Source organism: Rhinolophus sinicus, chromosome 12 (genome assembly GCF_057876585.1).
Source record: "Rhinolophus sinicus isolate RSI-liver-muscle chromosome 12, RSI-T2T, whole genome shotgun sequence".
Lineage (NCBI taxonomy): Eukaryota > Metazoa > Chordata > Mammalia > Chiroptera > Rhinolophidae > Rhinolophus > Rhinolophus sinicus.
This window is the reverse complement of record NC_142512.1, coordinates 36,973,514-36,993,946: the sequence shown is the minus strand read 5'-3', so window position 1 is coordinate 36,993,946 and position 20,433 is coordinate 36,973,514. Positions and strand designations below refer to the sequence as shown.

Sequence of the window (20,433 nt, the reverse complement as noted above, 5' to 3'; positions counted from 1 at the left end):
CTCCGTCCATCTCGCTCCTCTGGGTCCGCTGGGCTCAATTTTAAAATAAACAAAACCTAAAAGAAAGCTCCCTTTCTTCCTTGGCGTCTGGACGACCGGGAAAGGAGAAGGTGGACGCGGGGATAGGTCCCCTGGGCGGGACTCCGCGCCTCCTGAAGCGGCTGTCATGGCGGCCACCAGCTCTTCCTTCGCCCTCCCTGCCGCCCGATCCCAGCGCCATTTTGAGCATCTTCCTGGCTTCCCTGTCTCCCTCCCGCTCTCCTCGCTCCTCCTTCCCTCCCTGCAGGCCAAACGCCTGCCCACGCTGCCCGGGCCTCCCTGGGCTCGTCGGCCCATCGCTCTTCGGACGCTCTCCCAACCCCAGGAGCCCTGGAGTGACTGCGGGGACTGAAGAGCATTGATGTCCGGCCCCGCTGCCTTTTTCACCCGGCCGCATATCTCCCCACTTGGAGGCCCGTTACCATGCCAGGGCACGGGATCCTGCTTCCTCAGAAAAGCCCCGACCCCCACTCCACTCCTCAGCCCGGCCATGTCCCCAGGCCTCGAGTCCCCAGGCTCCCTGTTCTCTGGAAAAAGCTCCCTCCGCCAGGTGTAGGGCACTGAAGCGAGAAGCCTCGGAAACCCTACGACCCCTCCCAATTTAGCTAAGCTTGTGTCCGCCCCCCCACACACTCCCCGCCACGACTCCGAAGCTTGTTCCCGAGGCCTCTTCTCCTTGCACCCTCTTCTGTGGGCAGCACACCCTCTCCCTCCACCCGCCACCTTTATGTCTAAGTCGAGGCCGGGGAACACCAGCGCAGGGCCAAAGGCCATCTCATCTATTAAGGGACGGCGAGGTGGCCGAGCTTCCAGCAAAGCCCCAGTCTTGTGGGAGCTGCGGGCCACTTTTGTACCACCCGGACTTAGCCGGCCCAGGGCCAGACCAACCCCCGCACGGGACTGAGGGAACGAGGACGGTCTAGGGGCTGTGGGGGAAAAGGCTGTGTCCCAACACAAACACTCATTTTCGTATTATAAAGACATTTATTTAATCTATGAAAATAATGTACAATAAATACTTTCCCCTTTTCCTATTAAAGAATTTTAATAAATAATCTACCGTCTAAAACTTAAAAAAATGAGGAAAACAGGTTCCTCTAGTTTTTTGTGGTTTTTTTTTTTTCAAGAAAGCCCCCCTAGAGTTTAATTATTCCTGAGATTTCGTTGGAAGGAGTCTACCAAACGGATTTTTTCTGTGTGATTTGAAAAAGACGCCCGAGTGCCCAATATTTTAGAGAAAGAAGAAAGGAAGTGAATTAAACGCTAATTCAATAATACCTGAATTTTAGCAAGACACAGAAAGACGTCTAAACGCCTTGGGGTTTTCCATTAGACAACCGAGGGGTGGGGGACGGAAGGGCTGGCAGGAGGGGACCGGTTAGGGGAACTGCAGGTCGATGGCACAGAGGGTGCTGGTGAAGAAGTCCAGCTCTTCCTCGGACAAGGGAACCGGGCTGTCGAGGGAGCTCCGCAGGCTGGGGGAGAGGCCTCCGGGCAGCTGGAGACAGGAGTCGGCGGCGAAAAAGTTGAGGTCCGGCAGGAAAGGCGAATCCTGCTGCTCGGAGAAGGCGTCTTCAGGCAAAGGCTCCGGCTCCAGCCCTCCGACCCCGTGCAGGTCGCAGCCGGGGCTCGGCGCCCTCGCGCCATCCACGCGAGAGGCCAAAGGTAGGGCGCCCGGGGCGCCCAGGGGACCCGGCGCGACCTCAGGAGGGTGAGAGCTGGCTTCCTGCGCCGCCCGCGAGGCGGAGGGGCGGCCCGGGCTAGCCAAGGGCTCCGGGACGGGCTCGCAGGTGTCCTCCAGGGCGCCCGGGCAGGCTGGCTCCCCGTCGGGCGGCTCTCGGTGCTGCGTCTGCCGCTTGTGCTTCATGCGCCGGTTCTGGAACCAGACTTTGACCTGCCTCTCGGTGAGGTCCAGCAAGGCCGCGATCTCCACGCGGCGCGGCCGGCACAGGTACTTGTTAAAGTGGAATTCCTTCTCCAGCTCCAGCAGTTGCGTGTTAGTGTAAGCCGTGCGCAGCCTGCGCGCCCCGCCGCCGGCCGTCTCCGCCAGCCCCGGGCCATCTGCAGGGAAAGCAGGCTGGGCGTCAAAGCGGGCCGTGTCCTCTTCCCAACTTCAGTTCGGCTGAAATAAAGACTACCCCATCCTCCAAAAACAGTATCAGCAGCCCTCCCCTTTCCCGCCCACCCAAGCGAGCGGCTCTCACCGCTTTTCCCTTCTTTCGCGTCCTCCTCGCCGGCACACCCGGCCCACGTCAGGACAAAGCTTTCAGAAAGCCGCCCACGGGCCACGCAGGGGGTAGGGAGCGGTTCCACTTCAGCCCCAGAACCTCAGAGCCTCCTCCTACAGTCCTAGTGGACCCCTCAATTCTGCACTTTCCAATATCACCCGGGGAGAGGCTTCATAAAGAAAGATTGTTTCTCACCCGCTTTCCTCCCTAGCTCTCAGATCCCCTCTCTTGTCTGAGAGCTGGGGAAAATGGGACCGAATCGTTTCCTGCCCCCAGAGTCAATCCCAGCAACAACACTCTGATTCCTCCACACAGAGGAGGGTCAATCAAATTCTTTTCTCCTAGCAGAGAAAAAGCTCTTCCCCAATCATCTTCCAAAATCTGCTGTAGGGGAGAAAAATCTGGCAGCGGCCAGGCCTGCACCCCGGCGGTCTATTTTGCTTCCTCGTCCCTGGAATCCATGGGGCAAGGAACCCCAACAGACTCGCCACCTTGTCTATCTCCCCCATCGCTCTTTCTCCCCCTCTCTAGCTGTCCCTCACCCCACCCCCACTCCGCTTACCGACCTGCGGGCAAGCCGATCCCGGAGGCCGGGACCGAGGAGGCAGCCGGAGGAGACGTGGCGGATTGGCTGGGTTTCTTGGCGGATTTCTTCTCTTTCATCCAGGGGAACTCGGGAGCCAGGGGGGCGGCTGGGAGAGGCGGCGGCGGCGGCAAAACGGGCCCATCTTCGGCTCGCTTTTGGCTCCCGGGTCTCTGAAGGGTGGAGGCGCCTGGCTGCAGGCTGGGGAAGGTTTGCTCGAAAGGAGGAGGAGGAGGAATTAATGTCGACTCCTTGATTGATGAAGTTTGAAATGTCTCCAAGACAGCGGGGAAGGAAGTCAGACACTCGGCGAGCGATGGCTGGCTGTTTATAAACCCAATCTCCCTCTCAAATTCAAAATTCATGGCTTTCAGTGGAGGGGGAGGGGGCCTGCTGGGGGGGGCGTCAGGAGGGAGGATCGGAAGGGACCCCCCCTCCTGCCCCCCCCAGGTTTATGTGATGGAGCGATTTTGGGAGGGGGAGATTTCGCTCTCGTTTTTTTTTTTTAATTTTGGGCCTTTATAATTGTATATTGCTGATAAATACAAGCGTATGGGGACTCTCTCTATTAAACCCAGGACTCCGGCGAAATTGCAGGGAATTCGTGGTCACGGGACCGGCCTCGGCCAATCGCTCGTCTAGGCCTGGTGGAAAACAGAGAGCATTATTTGCTTTAATTGATTCAAAAACTCTAGAGGACCCCGACCTGGACACCATGAGCCCCCCAGTCCTTCACTCCCTCTCTCTAATGCCTCCCTTTCTCCAGAAAAACTAGAGAACCTTTCCCTCATCCCCTTCAGAGGATGGGAGGTTCTGGAAGCCCCAGAAACAAGAGAATCTAAGGGAGAAATTTTCCTTTTTAAAATATTTTTAATAGAGTAAATCAATGCTTTCTTTACACAGCCAGCAGCATTCTCCCCCCATCCCCCAGAAAAGGTTGAGTGAGGATCTCAATGTGAGAGAAAGAGGTGGTAGAAAGAGGCTTCCCCCCTTTAGGAAAGGTCAGTGTTAAGGTGCAATAAGGAAGAGAAGAGATTTACAATCATCAGCACCACTACCCCCATCCCACCCTCCAAAAGCAACAGATAAATCTTGGAAAATCGACAGGCACTCCCAGGCTGACACAGAGGAGTGAGATAGATGTTGAGGGGCCCTTTTGGGCCTCCGGCCTCCATAGCTGTGTGGTCTCAGTTCCCTTCTCTGCCCCGTGTTTGCAGCACAGCCCCTGCCCCTATGTCAATCTGCCTTCCTCAGGTGGAGGCATCTGTACTCCTCTACGACATCCCCAACAATCAGGGTCTAAGATGCATTGCACCCACAACATCTCAAGCCTGTATCTGTATCTACATAGGACATGAACAAGAATCAAGGTAGCCACGGATTTATTTAACAGATCACTCTCAACGCTCAGTTCCATATATGGGGGGGAGGATTTTCCCCTCCAGGACAATTTTTGTCATTGTGCTAGTTTAAAAAAAAAATCCCTGAACATGGAGGGGGTGGAAATAATGACCACTGAGATGGTATTCCATTTCTGGCCTGTGGGGGAAATTTTTCGTTGTTATTGTTTTTATTTTATTTCAAGGGGATTGAGATAGTCTGAATATTAGGGAGTGCTGTAATTTACTGGAGGGAGGGGGCATAAGACTCAGGGCCCCAAGCAATTGGTGGGAAACTAGATCTCAAAGCAGAAATGAAAAGTCGATCTAGTGGAAGATTTTTAAATAAGTGGGTCAGAGGGACGGAGAGGAGATGAGGCGATCAATCTTAGCCCCCTGACAGCTCCCTCCGATGGCATCAAAGAATTTGGCTCTTTGGGAAAGTGGAGGGAACAGCCGAAATTCCACATCCCTTTAAAAGGCCTGGGTGGGGGTGTTAGCACAAGAGAAAGGTGATTCTGGGGGGGGGGGGGGAACAGATGGGAAATGGGAACAGAGGGAAGGGCGCTGAGTTGGATGGAAAGTTTGTCTGGAGAACTCCCACGGCTCTGGCCTCCCCTCCCCCTCCTGGCTCTCTGCTGCCCAGCAAGGAAGAGAAAGCTGGTTAGCAGAGAAATGGCAACTTAGCTGGGAGCTGGAACTAGAAACTTTCTGTCAATGTAACAGCCGCGTGGGTGGTGGTGAGTATTCATCCGCGTGGGTGGTGGTGAGTATTTAAAAAGGACAGAGATGTCTGAGAAGGGTGGGACTGGAGGAGAGCATGCTGGAGGTGGCGGCTGCAGAGACATGGGCTGGCAGGCTCTGGAGGGCTCAGAACAGACAGAACTGCTCTGAACTGGGCAAACTGGCCGGAGATGGTTATGTTCAACTCAGCTCCAAAGAAAGACATTTTTGCTATTTGGAGATGGGGTGGGGGTGGTTACAGAAGAATCCAGGTAGTAGTTGTCTGGAAGTTGCACAGTGAGGCCTGAGAGCCGGTTCTTCCTCTGGCCGCCCCCTTGAGAAGCCGTGGAAGTTTTTTCACAGGCTCTCCAGCTGGCTGCAGGGTCGAGCACTTCTGTCGGCAACAGCCGGCCGAGACTGTCCCTGCAGGAAATACGGCTCTCCCTAACCCTGCTGACAGATTTTACTGCCAGATTAAGGAAGAGCAGAAAACTTGGGTGTTAAAAGGGGCCACGAGAAAAAAAGGGGGGCCAAGAGAGCCCTCCTTCCCAGAGACTGCTTCCCTTCCCCCCTGTTGTGCTGTGAATTGTACAGCACACATATTCTCCCCCTGACTTTGGCTGCTGAACTAGCGCAAGGAATCTCGCAGAAAGAAGGGTAGGGGACACCAAGCCAAGTCGGCTCTTATTTTTCTTGTTTGCAGTTCCAGCTTCAAGCCAAAGCTGTTTTTCAAACTCGAGCAAAATTCTCTCTCTTGGCCTGCCTCTCTCCTAGATAAATAATCAATCTACAGCACCCCAAAGCCAAACATGGCGCTTCATCTAGTTACATCATTCAGAAAATGTTATTCAGGGAAGAGGAAGAGAGAAAGAAAGAAAAACCCTTGAGCGTTATTTGATCCCAATCAAACTTTGCACGCTCTTATGCCTTTAAATTATAGCCTGACCCAATGCTAAATTGCTTGTTGCTTGGATGAGCCGAGTCCAGTTAAAATCCTATGGGTGGGGGGTAGAACTCAGGTTGCTTTTTTATTGTTATTTATTGTTGCATAAAGATTGTAATTACTAACCTTGGACTGCCAGGATGCAACATAAAAATGAAAATCAGCCCTCGCTTTAAGGATGAGGGCCTGCAACGATTCTCACCGACACCCCCTCCCCATCACTTCCACCAAATATATGCTCCTAATTAAGCAATGCGGGCGCATCGCTTACAATTAGAATTATGCAACTCTTCAGCAAGCAGCCATCGCTTCTCTTTCAACGAATTAGCTCCATATTTCAGCTGCCCTGTCTCCTCGCTCTTATCGACTCCAGCGAAGCGGCGGTGACATTTCATCTTTGACAGACCCTCTCTATCCTCGCTCCAATGTGATAAAACTTTTATGGAACCACGACTAAGAAATGAAGTTTTCCCAAGGATCGTGGAAACAGAGCCGCACATTAGCCTGGGGACTATTTTATTTACGTTTGGATCCAACAGCTTCTCCCACCCACCTCCTCTTCCCTTTCCCTGGGAGGGGAAATCAAACGCGCTTCCTTTCCCTCCGCCCCAGTTTTTAAAAATTATTTAATTTCACTTTAGTTTTAAGGTTTGACCTGAGAAGTCCAGGCCTCAGGGTTTTTTTTGGTTTTTTGTTTTTGTTTTTGTTTTTTTTTAGATTAATCATTTTCCTTTGTTTTCATTTTAGACCCAATAGTGGTTGGTCTTCGGGTCACGTGACGACTTCTTTGTAGCTCCGGAAGAGAACTGTGAAGTTTAGGTTGCGTGGAAAGAGCAGTATTCCGCTAGATTTTTGTTGTTGTTTTTTGGGGGGCGGGGGGGGGGCGGGGCAAGGAAGTTGTGACCAAAGGAGCGAGAAGACAAAAGGTCAATGAATGAGAAAAACGGAGAGGCAAAGAAGCCAAACAGAAAGGCCTAGAGAGCACCAAGAGTCCTTCTCCCCCAACTTGTTACAAAATCTTAGCTAAAGAAGTTGGCAGAATGTTCCAGGCTTGTGTGAGTGAGGAAAACTATATAAACATGAGACACAGGAAGGGGAGATATGGGCCTGAGCAGTGGACAAAAAGGCCAGGATAGGGTCTTCAATGTCCTTCTTCCCTTGGGGGAAATTTGGTAGTCAGCAGCCTCCCTCTGCTATCTAAATTGGACCACCAGGACAAGATAAAATTGATAACAGAAAGTTTATTCAAGAATTGTTTGACAGACAATCCTTTTAAGTAAGGAAAAAAGTAACTACAGAAGAACAAAGAAAGTTCCAAGAGGGAAATAACTCTAATTCTACAAATTCAGGACTATACAGTGACAATTAGGAGCTGAGCTCATGCCTTTTAGAACTAATTACAATTGCTCATAAGTACGAGTTTAACATAAATCTACAGCTCTTTTCTAGAGTACAATAATAACTAAAATAGCTGGTTTTACATGACAGGAAACACAACATCCTTTATAACAAGTAAATACTAAAAAAGTACAGGTTTTTTTCCTTTTTTCCCTCATATAAATACATAATGTAAGGGGATAAATAATACAAAAAAGAAAATATCTTAACAGGCTATAACCAATAAATATATATGAAAATGTTCACTAGAACACACACTTTTTGAGCGATGCTAGACTCCTGCAGGCCCAGGCATCTCTCACAGTTGTTTTTATATCCATTAAAATGTAAACTCTAAGTGCAACAAAAGTGTCCTGTCAGGGGGTTGAGCAAGGCGCACAGGCCCAGCTGCAGCCCCTGATCGGGACAGACAGTTTGTTAAAATATACCCTGTTTTCACGTTAAGTCAAGAGAGCAACAGAAGAAAAGAAAAGTGTAGAACCTCGTGTCACAGATCGCTTTCTGTGGAGAGGGGGGATGTACTTGGAGTTGAGATGGAAGGCAGCAGAATGGGCAGACCTTCAGTCCTAACAACTTGCTTGCCCTCACCTTCCAGCTTTTCCATAAAAGAAAAAAAATATATTTATAATATAGACAGCTCTGACTTTCAGGATTTCTCACCATCCCTGAGCCCTCTGAAAACTGTAATTGATGGGGGTGGGGTATAGATATTAATGTCCTAGAGCAGAAAAATATGGGGCTAGAAAGGGAGTGCCCAATTAACCTCAAATAGATGGGAGGAAATTTGAGGCGTCGGGGACGTGGGAGGGGAGCGTGCTTTGTGCCCTTGGTTTTGAAATGTGTTTTCTAATATTTTTTAAAGGAGAATTGCGAGGGAAAAAAGTCAAGATTTGGGGGAATTACCACAGAGACGGAAGGTAAGTTGGTTGGTTGGTGATGGCCCAGCCATCTTGTCTGTTTTTTAAAGTGTGCTTCTCTGTCTTCTCTACTCCTCTTCCTCTACGCTACTCCGGAGCGTGGAATTTGAACTGGGTATTGCTGGAGGCCTAGATTGATGGGGTCATCTCCAATCTGCTGTGGATTCCTTTCTAATGGGTTGGCAGGCAGATGGAACCAGGGCTGGAGGACTTAAAATGCAACCTCCCCGGCCAGGGGGAGGGGAAGGAGCTCTGGGCCCTTTCTTCCCAGGAAGGATGACTACCACCTCCGAGGCTTCTGTCTCTGATCTCCAGGTTGCCCCTCCTGGCTCTCCCATACCCCATGACCTCGCTGCTCTGCCCAACCTCTCCCATCACAGGTGTGTTAATTTGGGCGCTTCTTGGATTCTACCCTGAGGAGGAGGCGCATGGTGAGAGGAGAGGTCTGTGTAGGTGGGGTGGGGGTCGCAGGGTCCGTGGTGCTGGCTGGGGGCCATAGGGGGCGCCCCGTTGTAGTCCAGGTTCCCCGAGGGGTGGTGGGAAAGGTGGTTGAGGCCGTAGAGGGAGGGGCCGGCAGGTGGCGGCAGCGGATCCGCGTAGCCGCCCCCGCCCACGTACACTGGGCTGCCCTGCATAGTGGGCGTCCCGTAGGCGCCCCCGTTGGCTTGGAGGACGTGGGGCTCATAATCGGGCGCTGGGGTCGGGGGGTACTTCTGCGGAGCGCCGCAGCCTTTGAGAGGGGGCTGGTAGTTGGAGGACAGCGCGTAGGCATTCTGGTGGGCTTTGCCGAAGGTGGGCGGGGACGGGCTTTCATAGCTGGGGGTCATGGAGTGTAAGGCGTTCATGAAGCCGGCGGTGGACTGCATGGGTTGCGGGGGGCTGCCGGCGGGGGAGGGGCCCCCGGACGATGAGGCCAGGCCCTTGGCCTTCTGGTCCTTCTTGTACTTCATGCGCCGGTTCTGGAACCAGATCTTGATTTGCCGCTCGCTGAGGTTCAGCAGGTTGGCCATCTCCACGCGGCGCGGCCGGCACAGGTAGCGATTGAAGTGGAACTCCTTCTCCAGCTCCACCAGCTGCGCGCTCGTGTACGCCGTCCGCGCCCGCTTGGACGCCGTCGACCCCGGGGGGCTCTTGTCCCCTCCCCCGCCGCCACCCCCGCCGCTACCACCACTGCCTCCTCCGCCGCCGCCGCAGCCCTCCGCTGGATCCATGGGGGAGGGGTGGGAAGAGGAGAAAATGAAATAAAAGATAATTACTGAACACGCCGAAATTGAATGCATCGTTTCTTAATAAATCCAGGCCTGGACTCAGAGCCCTCACAGCCTCCCCTTCCTGTCCCCGCCTCCTCCTCGCTCCCCACGCCCCCCCCCAACGCCCGTCGCATTAGCGGACACTCTATAATAGTGGCATTTATTAAGAGACCTGTTCTCCTCTCGCTGCCCCAGCTTATGAAAATTTGATCATGTCACGCAGACAGAGCCGCATGGCCATTTATTTAGGGCTGGATTTTCTCGCGCACGCTTTCTCCCCCATCCCCAATTCCAGGTCTGGAAAGACACTCCCCCTTCCTGTCCCACCCTGTGGACAAGGTGGGTGGCCGAGGAAGACCCTTGAGAGAATCTGGACATCCGTGGGCCGGGCACAGAAGTGTGGCGCGAAGAGGCTGCCATGCCTGGAGGCCAGGACCCCGGGCCGCCCGAGCGACTGTGATTAATACCCACAGTAATCATACTTAATAATAATCAATCGTTGACGACTCTGCGTCTACTGGCAGCATCTCGTGGCTCGGCGGCCTTTCCAAGGGCTGAGGCCGAGCGCCTGACCTTCTAGAGCTCTCGGGAGCTCGGTTGGAGGGTGGCTGGAAGGAGAGGGTGTTGGCGGGGTCAGGGGTCATCAGGTAGTAGGGAGGTAAGGGAACTGCGCCGCTGCCTCCGCCACCTGATATTGTTCCTAGGCCGCCTCCTGGCGCCTAGGAGCTGGGTGCTAGAATAACAGTGACATTCCTGGCCCGGACAAAAGCGGACGACGAGGAAGGCAGAGCGCTAGTACCTGTGCCGGGGGAACTGTTTTTCAGCTTGGACGTTTGCCTCGACTCTTTCATCCAGGGGAATATCTGTTTGGTGAGGGTGGAGTTGGAGCCGGGACCGCACTTGGGGGGGCCGCTTTTGCCGGGCCCGCCCCCACTGCTGCTGTTGCTAGTGGTACTGGTAGGTGCGGCGCTGGGCGGGGGTGAGCCGGGCGGGGCGGGCAGGGGCTCGGGGGCCAGGCCAGGCCTCATGCAGCTGCCGTTGAGCTCCTTGCTCTTGGCATGCGGGGCGGCGTTGCCCAGGGACTGCAGTGAGCACGCTGAGCGCTGGTAGTCGCCCTCCAGGTGCGTGGCGGCCTGGAAAGGGGGTTGGGGGGCACCGTCGTAGCCGAAGCCATTGCTGCCAGGGTACGAGGAGTAGCCTCCGAAGAGTGCAGCCGCGGCGTTGTCGTAGTAGGTGGCTTTCTGCATCGCTGGGCGAGGCCCGGGCAGTGCGTGGCAACTTGCAAGGGCCTGATACCCTCACGACCGGACATTGGCACCCCTGGGGGTCACGTGAGGCGCCGGACCCCCCCTCCCCTCTCTGCCCCCCTCCTCCCGGGGTCTGTTCGGAGCGTCTGACCTGCGGGGTGAGAGAAGAGACACAAGGGGGAGAAGAGGACTGGGGCTCGAATCCATCTTAGGAACTGAAAAGGGAACTGACATCAATAGGGTTTTTTTTCCTTCTCCCCCACCCCAACATCTTCACAGCAGATGCTGAGGCTACTTCCTGACCTGAAATGGATTTTTCTTATTTCAGCGCTTTAATTTTAAAGAAAAAGCCCACCAGTTTTCATTTCCACTTAAAAAATGAGGACTGTACTCCTTTGGGGACTGGTTAGGTATAGAATTTTACCCCTGCAAGAGTCATTGCTTTCTTTCTTGCCTGCACACTAGCCCCTGACCTCTCCTCCGTCTCCCCACCTCACCCCCCCCAACTCTGGGATAGGGTGGCTCAAGAGGGGGGGAGACTGGAGACTCCAAAATAAAAGCGTCATCAACACCCTCCTCTGAGCTGAGAGGCCTCCTGCCTCCTGCCGTTGCCTCCCTCCAAGTCCATCTAGGTCTCTCTCACCCAAGCAGGGTCTCTCCTGGAGGAAAAACAGGTCTCGAAAAGAAACAGAAGAGAGAAGCAAGTTGAGCAGACAACCTTCTCCTGCAAGGGATCCTCTCCTTCCCCTCCCATCTCACGAAGACAATAAACTTTCTAAAGATTTTTAACCTCCTGAGCGGATAGAACTGAGCCTCCGCCATGTCCCTGCTGCAGGTACCACCACCTAAAGTCAGTCTTTGCTCAGCCAAGTCTGGGACACAGCAGCCTGCGGCTCTCATGGAGCCCCCGATGGAGCAGGGTTGTTTCGATTTTCCTGGCCAGGCTGGGTGGTGCTGTGACCATTTGGCCCAGATCTCCCCACTCCTCCATTTTTCTCATCAGACTTAATTTTTTCCCACCCTTTTCTTGACAGTTTGTTTCCTTTGATTTCTTGAAAAGAAGAAGAAAGAAACTGGATAACTGCTGAAATTTTCTACCAAGAGATGGGAAAAGTGCTTTCTAAAAGAGAAAAAAATTTCCTCAGGAAAAAAAGTCAACAAAGCAATCTGAATAATATTCTCTGGGTTGGAAAAAGGGTACCCCTGCTTATTGAAGTTCGCTGAGGCAAATAATAATAATAATAAAATCATTATTTTCATGCAGCCTTTTAAAAGTGTGCTGGAAAAATAAAGGTTCAAGCTGTAGTAGGATGTTGTGTGTTTCTTCTGAAACTTCTGACTTTTTTTTTTTATCCCTATCTGTCTTCCCCAACACCTCACCATCACTTTTCATAAAACCTCCAGACTGACCCTTTCTTCTGACATGTGAGTTTGGAACACTTAAATCTCATTCACTCCAGCTGGCCAACTCCAAAGAAAACTAAAAATAGGATAATAAAAAAAGGAGTGTAGGTGAAGGAAGTCCCTCCCACACATAAATCCCATTTTTAATGGCACAGATTTATACTCAAAAGAAAGCTGGGGTGGCCCTGAGTCCCTGAGTTCGGATTGGTTTCCTGGAAGAATTTGTTTCTGGGAAATACACATGGGTCTGCAAAGCAGCAGGTCCTTTCAGGGAGGAGAACTGGAGTACAATTGACCAGGCTGACCCAATCCCTTTATTATTATTACCATTAGCCTCTGATGACTTAACCAAAATTAGCTTCCGAGCAGCCCTGGCTGAAGGGGGAATTAATTAACAGGCATCAGTTGAGTTTGTTATTAATAGATAGAGAGGAGAATAAAATAAAAACGTTGGAGGGGGTTGGCTGGCCGGGCCCTGGCTTTATTTAGTCTAAATGATTGTTACAGCAGTAATGATGATAATGATGGTAATAATAATAATAAAACAATAATTTGACTAGACGCCTGGGGCCGAAATTTCTGTCGCTCCCCCTGCAATAAACCTGCAAACCATCGCAGGACCGAGGACAGGCGAGTGTGGGAAGCGGAGGAGTCGGACGTGTTAGGAAAGAATGGAGACTCCGCCGTGGCGAGGAAAGGGCCCTGAAGGTTTGCGGACCGGCTTAGCTCCTGGCTGCCGCCGCCGGGCTGTCTGGACCGCTGCTGCTGCGGTGGCAGGCGACTAGCTATGCTGGCCTAAGGAGGCGAAGAGAAAGCGTTCAGGATGCCCAAACGGTTAGTGGTGGCAGGTTTCTAGCGCATCGAGCCGAGGGCCGAGCCCTACGGGCAGCAGCAAGTTTGGGCGCTGGAGGTAACCAAATTAAAAGGCGCTTTAGCAACTCCGCTCCGGGACTTCGCCAGGCCGGACTGGAGGGCGCCGAGGCCTGGCTTACGGGACAGTGAGAAGGGGATCCAAGATCTGGGGATCCAGGAGAGGAGGGGGTGGGGAACAGCTCTACCAAGCCAAACATGTCTATTTCCCTTGCCTCCATGTTGGAAAAATCCAGGCTTCATACAGCTTCTCAGGAGGGAGACAGAGAGGGAGACGGTGGCTCCCGGCTTCCCCCCAGGATCTCGCTGGAATGAGCCACCCCCAAGAACCCCACCTTGCAGGCACACCCCCAGAAGAGCCGAGGAGAGTAACAATAGCTTGGGAACCACGGGAGAGGGGATAGTCCACCTACCAGGACTTAAAAAAATTAATGGAAGAAAAATAAAAGAACAGGGAAGGAAGAGAGAGACAGGTTAAGCTCTTCTTAGCAGCCGGGGGAAAATTCAGCCCTGGACCTGGCTGCTGAAAGAAAAGAGGAGAAAAGGAGAGAAGCAGGAAGAGAGGGAGAGGGAGAGAGGGAGGGTGGGAGGGAGGGAGGGAGGTAGAGAGAGAGAGGGAGAGAGAGAGAGAGAGAGAGAGAGAGAGAGAGAGAGAGAGAGAGAGAGAGAGAGAGAGTCGCTGCGTGGAAGGAAGCTTAAAGCTTGTGAACTCTTCTTGAACCGAGATTGGAGTCATATGGGCCATAAATCATTGAGACATACTCTCCGCCATTCACAAACTGATAGCCTATTTCAGTCCAGCTTACCTTAGCCACCGACGAGGGGAGAACAGGCAGACATAATATATATTCACATCGAGCCCCAGCGCGAGCGGCAGGCGAGAAATCTCCCCTCCTTGAAGGCAAAGGAAAAAAAGACCACTGTTTAAAGCTGCGTCGCGCCCCCCCCAATAGCCACCCCGGCTGGTGAGCCCGAGGGGCAGACCGGCCGGAGGAGCCGCGCGGCGTCCGCTTCAATTCACTCGGCTTAGGAGCGGGGGTGCGCAGGAGGGAGGGGGTGGGGGAGCGGGGAAAAAAATAGAAGAAGACCGAAAGGTGCTGGGGCGGCTGGGCTCGTGGAGAATCCAGCTCCGGGCTCCAGCACGGCCAAGCCGCCACAGTGTGGTTGCCCTATAAGACTGGTACGCCCTACTCTCCGTAACAATGGCCTCTGCTTTTGCACAGGGAAAAAAAAAAAAAAAAACCACACAGACACACACACTCACACTCTCTCTCACACACACACATACACACAAGCTCACACACACCCCCTTACCTCTCCCCCTTTAGCAAGCTTAGATGCCTGATAAGGAGGGAAGGTGATGGTGGTATTGGGGGAGGGGGGAATTTTTACCCCCCCCCCAAAAAAAAAAAGAGTGAGAAAGGGAAAAAGGTAGAGGTTTTCGGGTTTGGTTTTTTTTTTCTCTCTTTTTTTAAGAACAGGTAAATTTTTAAATGGTGATTTTGGCAGTGGAGGCTGGGGGAGCAAAGGCGAGGCAAAACCAGTTGGAGTACACAGCTCCCTCCACCCCACTAGTAAACCATTATGCTAATTGGAGAAGTAGCTGTTGGGAGGCCTAGTCAAAGACCCTGGCTTCCCTGGGGGTGGGGGTGCTGGGTGCCCTTCGGCATTCATTCGCTGTAGAACACTAGGACTTTTTTTTTTTTTTTTTTTTTTTTTAGTAGTTTAACTCCTCTGGGACTGGCGGCTGGGTCTTCTGCCCTCTCGCTCTGGCTCCCTTCTTCTGAGTCTCCCAGTCTGTTTCTTCTCTACCCCACACCCTCTCTATTCTTCCTCTCCTCACACATTTCCAGGCCCCGTTTCCAATCAGTAGGGGGGAAGTCCAGACCTTTTTCTTTTTTTTAAACAACCCCCCCTTTTTTGAGAACAGACAACAAGCGGTGAGTGATTATTTTAAAAAATCCAGACCATCTTGCAGGGGGAGGGGAGGTTGAGGAGAGGGTGACAAAAGGAGGACCCTGTGTTTAGCTTGAGCTCCAGACCGGCTGGCAATAAGAGGCTGTAAGAACTTCACGGAGAAGTTTCTGTTACAATTCTCACCTCCGGACAGGCAGAGGGGCTAAGAGGTGATAAGGGCATTTGTACTTCTAAGAGGATGAGAAGAACTAGCAAAATGGCTTAATTTTAAATGCACGGGCAGAACAGACGGGATAGTGGTTATTGTTATCATTATTCAGAACAAACCTGTTTGTTCTCTTAGCTGTGCAAGATTTTTGATTCTTGGCACAAGTGAGAAAGACTACAAAAGCTAAACTTTTCTTAGGGTGTGTTTGAGAAGGGCAGGAAAAGGCGAGGAGGCCTGTAGGAGGAAGACAGGAGTCAAGAATGTAGGTGTCTGCAGATTTGGGTTGGGGGTGGGGAAGAGCCATTTTGGTGAAGGAAAAAGACAAAAAGAACACCAGGACATTTCCAAAAGCAGGAGTTTGCAACTCTGCCTAACTGCTGACTCGGGGCTTAGGGGATAAAATAGAAGGCAGATAGTCTCTCTTTTCTACAAAGGCATAGTGGAAAACTTGTTCTCTTAACTTCGAGCAGGCAGAGCCAGTCACTACCCTGTGACCTCCTGGTTAGAATATTTGGCTTTTGCCTTCTCCTATCTGGATGCATCAGGAGAGGTGGAACTGGGAGAACAAAGGTGAGAGATGGTTTCCAGCTATTGTCTCCCTTCCAGGAGAGGGTGGTTGCGTCTGGCAAAGCTTCCCTCATACCGTCGCTCCCCACTCAAACTCTGCTTTGGGCTGAGAAAGGGGCCTCCTCCAGCCCCCACTTCTTCTAGGCCCGCTAAGTCAGTTTTCATGGGTTGGAGCAGCCAATTTCCTGGGGCCCTGCTGAATGGGGAGCAGCAGTACTCATGACCTCCCTACCTTCCAGCCACAGGAACTGTATGCTGAGCTTCCCACTGTGATGTCCCAAGGATCCTATGGCCTGCCTATAGAGTTGGTGGCTGAGGGAAGTCTGGAGGAGGAGATGAGGGTGGAAGGTGGGAGTGATTTTTTTCTGTGTTTATTAGTAGTATCAAAGAAAGAAAATGCCCAAACCAGACCCAGTGTTGGGTATGAAACCAGGACCCTCAAAGTGAGCCATTATGGCTGCCTGAGTGTGTGGCTGCAAGGAGTCTGTCCTGAGATCTCTAGACCCTGATTAGAAATCTACAACATGGGAAGGCTCCCTTGGGCCTCGTGGGTCAGGGATTTGGCCCAGGGATGCTTCCAGAGGCTGAAAGAAACCAGCACCTTTTCTCTCACTCCCCAAAATTAAAAAGTCAAGAGTGTACCCCAGACGCTCCAGCTCTTCTAGCTGTCGCTACCACTGGCTAGAGAAGGTCATAGTGAAATTGAGAGTAGAGGAGAACCTGGTCGCTTGTGGGGCTACACAGCTTTGCCTCAAGGAATGAAAAAGAGAGCCCGGAGGACACTCAATCAGCTGCGGGCATGCAAGCCGGGGCTGCAGAAGGATCCAACCTGGAGCTGAGCTGAGGGTGGAGGAGGTTTTCGGAGACCCCCTCCCTCCCATCTCGGAGCCTCACCTGATTGTGGTCCCTTTTGGCTGCACAAGAAAGTGGGGTGCAGTGGGGTGGGAGCATAAAGAAGAACAGGGGAGCAAGAAAGCTAACCTGGAGAAAAATTTCAGAGGACATGCACTCCCAAATGCGGTAGGAGATGGAGTGGGGACTTCTTAATTCTGTGGAGCAGAGCCCATTTGAAATGCTTGGGAGGCAAAAAAGATCCCAGTTTGGTTTCTTTCTTGCCTTTTTTCTTTCTTTCTCAGAGATTTCTAGCTGGCCGATTGCCCCTGACTGGGGCTGGGAGGGTGGGGGGTGGAGGTAGAACAGGCAGCCCCAAGGGCACCCATTTCGTTTGCGATGTTGATGTGGATTATGGACTTTTCAAACTTCAGGGGACCAAGGCAGTGCAGTGAGGAGCTTGGGCAGGGAATTTGGGGTGACAGAGAGCAGAGGGGTCTGAGAAAAGACTTTGGAGTCTGAAAAAAGAGGAGTGGAGAAGGCTTCACCCCTGCGGTGAAGTCATGATTTAGGGGCAGACTAGAGAGAGAAGAGGGAACAATTTCTTCCCAGACTCAAGGAGATAAACTTGGGCAACTTACTGTGTTGTGTATGTGAGAGAGAGAGAAATTGAAAAAAATGGAGAGAAAGATTAAGACACAGAGATCTTAGTGTAATCTAATAAAGGCAAAAATTAATAATAGAGGTAAAAATTAGAGAAAATATTCCCCTTCATAGACATTCTTTTCTCTCTGATTCAGTTTCCACAAAGCCAGAGCACTGAATTTGGTGCTGGCACTCCCCTCTTCCACAGTAACAGGGGACAAGGAGCACTTTAAACTCCCTTGAGAGATCACTGGCGACCCAGCTTTCTAGGCCTTTGGGGGATCATGTCTGTTTCCCTGTCCCCCAAAAAAATCCATCAAAGAACAAACGAAAATTCTCTCAATAAGCACAAACTGGCTGGCTTCTTTAAAATCTATTTCTAATATCAGCTTCGGGGCGACCAAAGATGCTGCCCCCAGCTCAGCCAGCCCCAAATCCGCCGGCCCGCAGGGCTTGTGGAGAAGCTGGAACCTGAGCTGGGAGAGGCGCCTCGCGATCTGTTTCTTTGCGGTCCTGTCTTGGGTGCCCGGTCCCACTCTCTTTTCCAGTTTTACTGTCTAACTTTGTGGCAGCAGCAGAGTCATGTAAAGTTCACACACGCACCCGAATCTCCATGTTTTCCTAAATATTAATAAAAATTTCAAGAACTGACTCTGGATGGTGAGCACACAAAGTGATATGTAGATGTATTATAGAATTGTACACTTAAAACCTACGTAATTTTACTAACTTGTCACCCCAATAAACTTAATTAAAAATAAAAATTTCAAAGCTAGGGGTTGTAAATTGGGAACTGCTACTGAAGACGGCTCTTGATATTTGGATCCCCAGTCTCCATCCTCTCTAAGATGCGGGAGCGGGAGGGAACAAAGGGGCAGCCGCAAGAAGATTCAGCGCCTGGGCTGAGGCCGGTGTAGACCCGCCTAAGCAAAAGCAGAGATCGAAAGAATAAAAAGGCCATTACCACTGAAGAAGAAAAATCCAAGCAATACTCTCCCCCCACCCCAGGCGGCAGGGCGTGGGGGAGGCAGGAAAAAAACAGGGCAGCCACGATGGTATTTGCAAAGGCTACTCAGTGATCATGGAGGCCGCCTGAACGCGCTGATGAGCGGATGACGGTGCCGCGAGCTCCTTGCTGGCCTATGAGCCGTTCTGAATCAGGGGTCTCGCCTCATCGAAGCTCAGTCCTGGCCGGGCAAACCCCACCCCAACGGATGTCCAGACAAAAGTGGGCAGACTGGAGAAGGCAAGAGGGTGAGGGCTGAATCTAGGACAGCTGGGTGAGGGGTACGGGAAAAGGAAGGGAGAAGCAGGCAAAAGAGGAACGGGCCCAGCCGCTGCGAGTGACTGCGCAGGTCTCTCCTGACAGATTGGATGTCTCTCTCCCAGTGACCTCTGTTTAGCAGACAATAACTCACCGGATTAATGACCAATCAGCGGAAGGCCTTCCGAATTGCTTCCAAATATAAAACTCCAAAGTCAGAATGGGATAGGGCCAGAGTCTGGACCTGCCAACTCTCTCTCTCTCTCTCTCTCTCTCTCTCTCTCTCTCTCTCTCTCTCTCTCTCTCTCTCTCTCATTTCTTTCTCTCAAAATAGGGTTTAGGGTGAGGCTTTAGGAAGTAGATTATCTAACCAGAGACTCTGATTTCTAGAACCCAAAAGGTGAACTTGTTTGCCATCTCTTCCCACTTCCTCCAGCACAACTCATATTCCTGACCACACTGGAAACCTCCCCTCCTCTGCTGGCCTCTTCATATCCCTGATCCTACAAGAAATCTCCCCCACCCCCCCTAACAGCCACGCAACTTCTGAGAAACCCCTTCCCTTTTGAATTTTATTTTCTCCCAGTTGGGGAAAGAGATGGAAAATAAAACCAAGAATTGGGGAGGGAGCGTCACCCACCTTGCAAGCCTCCTGTCCTGGCTGTCCTGGGAAGAGACCTGGTATAGTGCTGTGGCACCCTGTGTGTGCCCTCTCCAAGGGAGAGAGGGTCCAAAGGGTCAGGGTGGGCTGTGGGTGCGGGTGGCCTGCCATCATGGGATCTAAATTCTGAAACCACAATTCAGTCCCTGGTATGGTAGAACGGACTTTAAGACTGCATTCTGAACAACTCCAGCCTCAGCTCCGTGCCTGGCAAGGAGAGTGCCTTGCTCTGTGAGGCTTAGCCCTCCTTCCTTAGCCTCCTTCCAGATGCCAACCCCAGCCCAATCCAGCTAGCCCTTCCACTGCCTTCTATCTTCATTGCTCTTGGAGACCTGGGCTTCTCCTCCAACCGTCAGGAGGAGGAATGGTCCAGATTCCAGTGGATTTCCTAGAGCCAGTCTGAGTCACCATACACTGCTCTGGGCGGGTACAAAACCCTGTATATTGCAAATAAACATGTAGTCATTTCTGTACCCAGAGGCCCACAGAATCCGAGGACACACATAGGGAGCTGCTCCCAAGCACTAGAGAATTACTCACATTCAGAAGTGGAAGAACTCAGGGATTATCCTGTCCACCCTTGCCAGTGTTACAGATAGAGAAACTGAGGCTCAGAGCGGGGAAGTGATTTTTCTAGTCATCCTTGAAATCTGCTTGGGAGTCAGGAGGCTTGGGTTCTAGGCAGTCCAGATTGGCTGTGTGAGCTGAAACAGAGAACTCCTTGGGCCTCAGTGTCCCCTTCTATAAAGCCAGAGCATGTGTGTGGAGGGGGTGTTGGGCTAAGTGATCTTCTGAGATCCCTTTTTGGATTGAGAGTTTGTGGTTCTCTATGTGCTGATGTGAGCGACACTAAGCAATAACAATAAACTGAGTTCAGAAAATAACTGGCACCAACACAGCCACACACAGGATTTTTTCTTTTGGGATTTAAATGCTTACACCAACCCCACTCCTGGTCCTTCTTGCCCTCACAGAGGCACATGCACTGGCTCTTACTGCTCTTCTGTGAGTGTGGGGGGAAGGGAGGTGGTTGTTCTCTACCTTCATCACCAAGTCAAAAGTGCTGTTTTTGGACACAGGAACCTGAGCAGTAAATAATTAATTTGTATAATTAGAAGAGGAAGGTTTCAACCTGGCAATTTTTAACCAAGAGTCAATGCACCCATTGTACCAGCCTGGCCTTCTCACCCGACCCCCTACTCTGCCCACACACCTACCAGCTTCCCAACTGCCTCTCCCCAGTTGGAGACCGGCATTCCCAAGATGGCCAGCAGGGTTCACGGAGTCAGACTCTGCTCCCTCCCCACAAAGTTCCATTCCCTGCCTTCTCCCTCCCCAGAAATCAGTCTGCCTGCAGCT

The 20,433-nt window shown here is 51.9% G+C and overlaps 2 protein-coding genes and 1 long non-coding RNA gene across 10 annotated transcripts in view; 1 reads left to right on the top strand and 2 right to left on the bottom strand.

The window, feature by feature from the left end:
* Window positions 1–1,003: 1,003 nt before the first annotated feature.
* On the bottom strand, window positions 1,004–3,379 carry HOXB2 (homeobox B2). The gene is made up of 2 exons (XM_019740638.3): window positions 2,834–3,379; window positions 1,004–2,100 (listed from the first exon to the last, which is right to left on the bottom strand). The coding sequence occupies exons 1-2, from the start codon at window positions 3,213–3,215 to the stop codon at window positions 1,418–1,420; spliced, it is 1,065 nt and encodes a 354-aa protein (XP_019596197.2). The 5' UTR covers window positions 3,216–3,379; the 3' UTR covers window positions 1,004–1,417.
* Window positions 3,380–3,560: 181 nt separating this feature from the next.
* Window positions 3,561–9,318, top strand: LOC109451991 (uncharacterized). 4 transcript variants are annotated; one of them, XR_012492367.2, is made up of 4 exons: window positions 3,561–4,969; window positions 6,643–6,714; window positions 8,156–8,641; window positions 9,180–9,318. It is a non-coding gene; the product is annotated as an uncharacterized LOC109451991 (long non-coding RNA). The 4 variants fall into 4 exon arrangements; XR_012492369.2 differs by having other exon boundaries at window positions 8,156–8,590; window positions 9,180–9,308; XR_012492370.2 differs by having other exon boundaries at window positions 8,156–8,653; window positions 9,180–9,277.
* Window positions 8,585–20,433, bottom strand: part of HOXB3 (homeobox B3) — a 53,807-nt gene continuing 41,958 nt past the window's right edge. For all 5 annotated transcript variants that reach the window (XM_074320788.2, XM_074320787.2, XM_074320789.2 and 2 more), the window contains 3 exons: window positions 13,788–13,875; window positions 10,260–10,858; window positions 8,585–9,411 (listed from right to left, as the gene is read on the bottom strand). In XM_074320788.2, coding sequence (XP_074176889.2) covers window positions 8,585–9,411; window positions 10,260–10,707 — 1,275 coding nt within the window. In that variant the 5' untranslated portion in view covers window positions 10,708–10,858; window positions 13,788–13,875. The remainder of the gene's footprint in view (window positions 9,412–10,259; window positions 10,859–13,787; window positions 13,876–20,433) is intronic.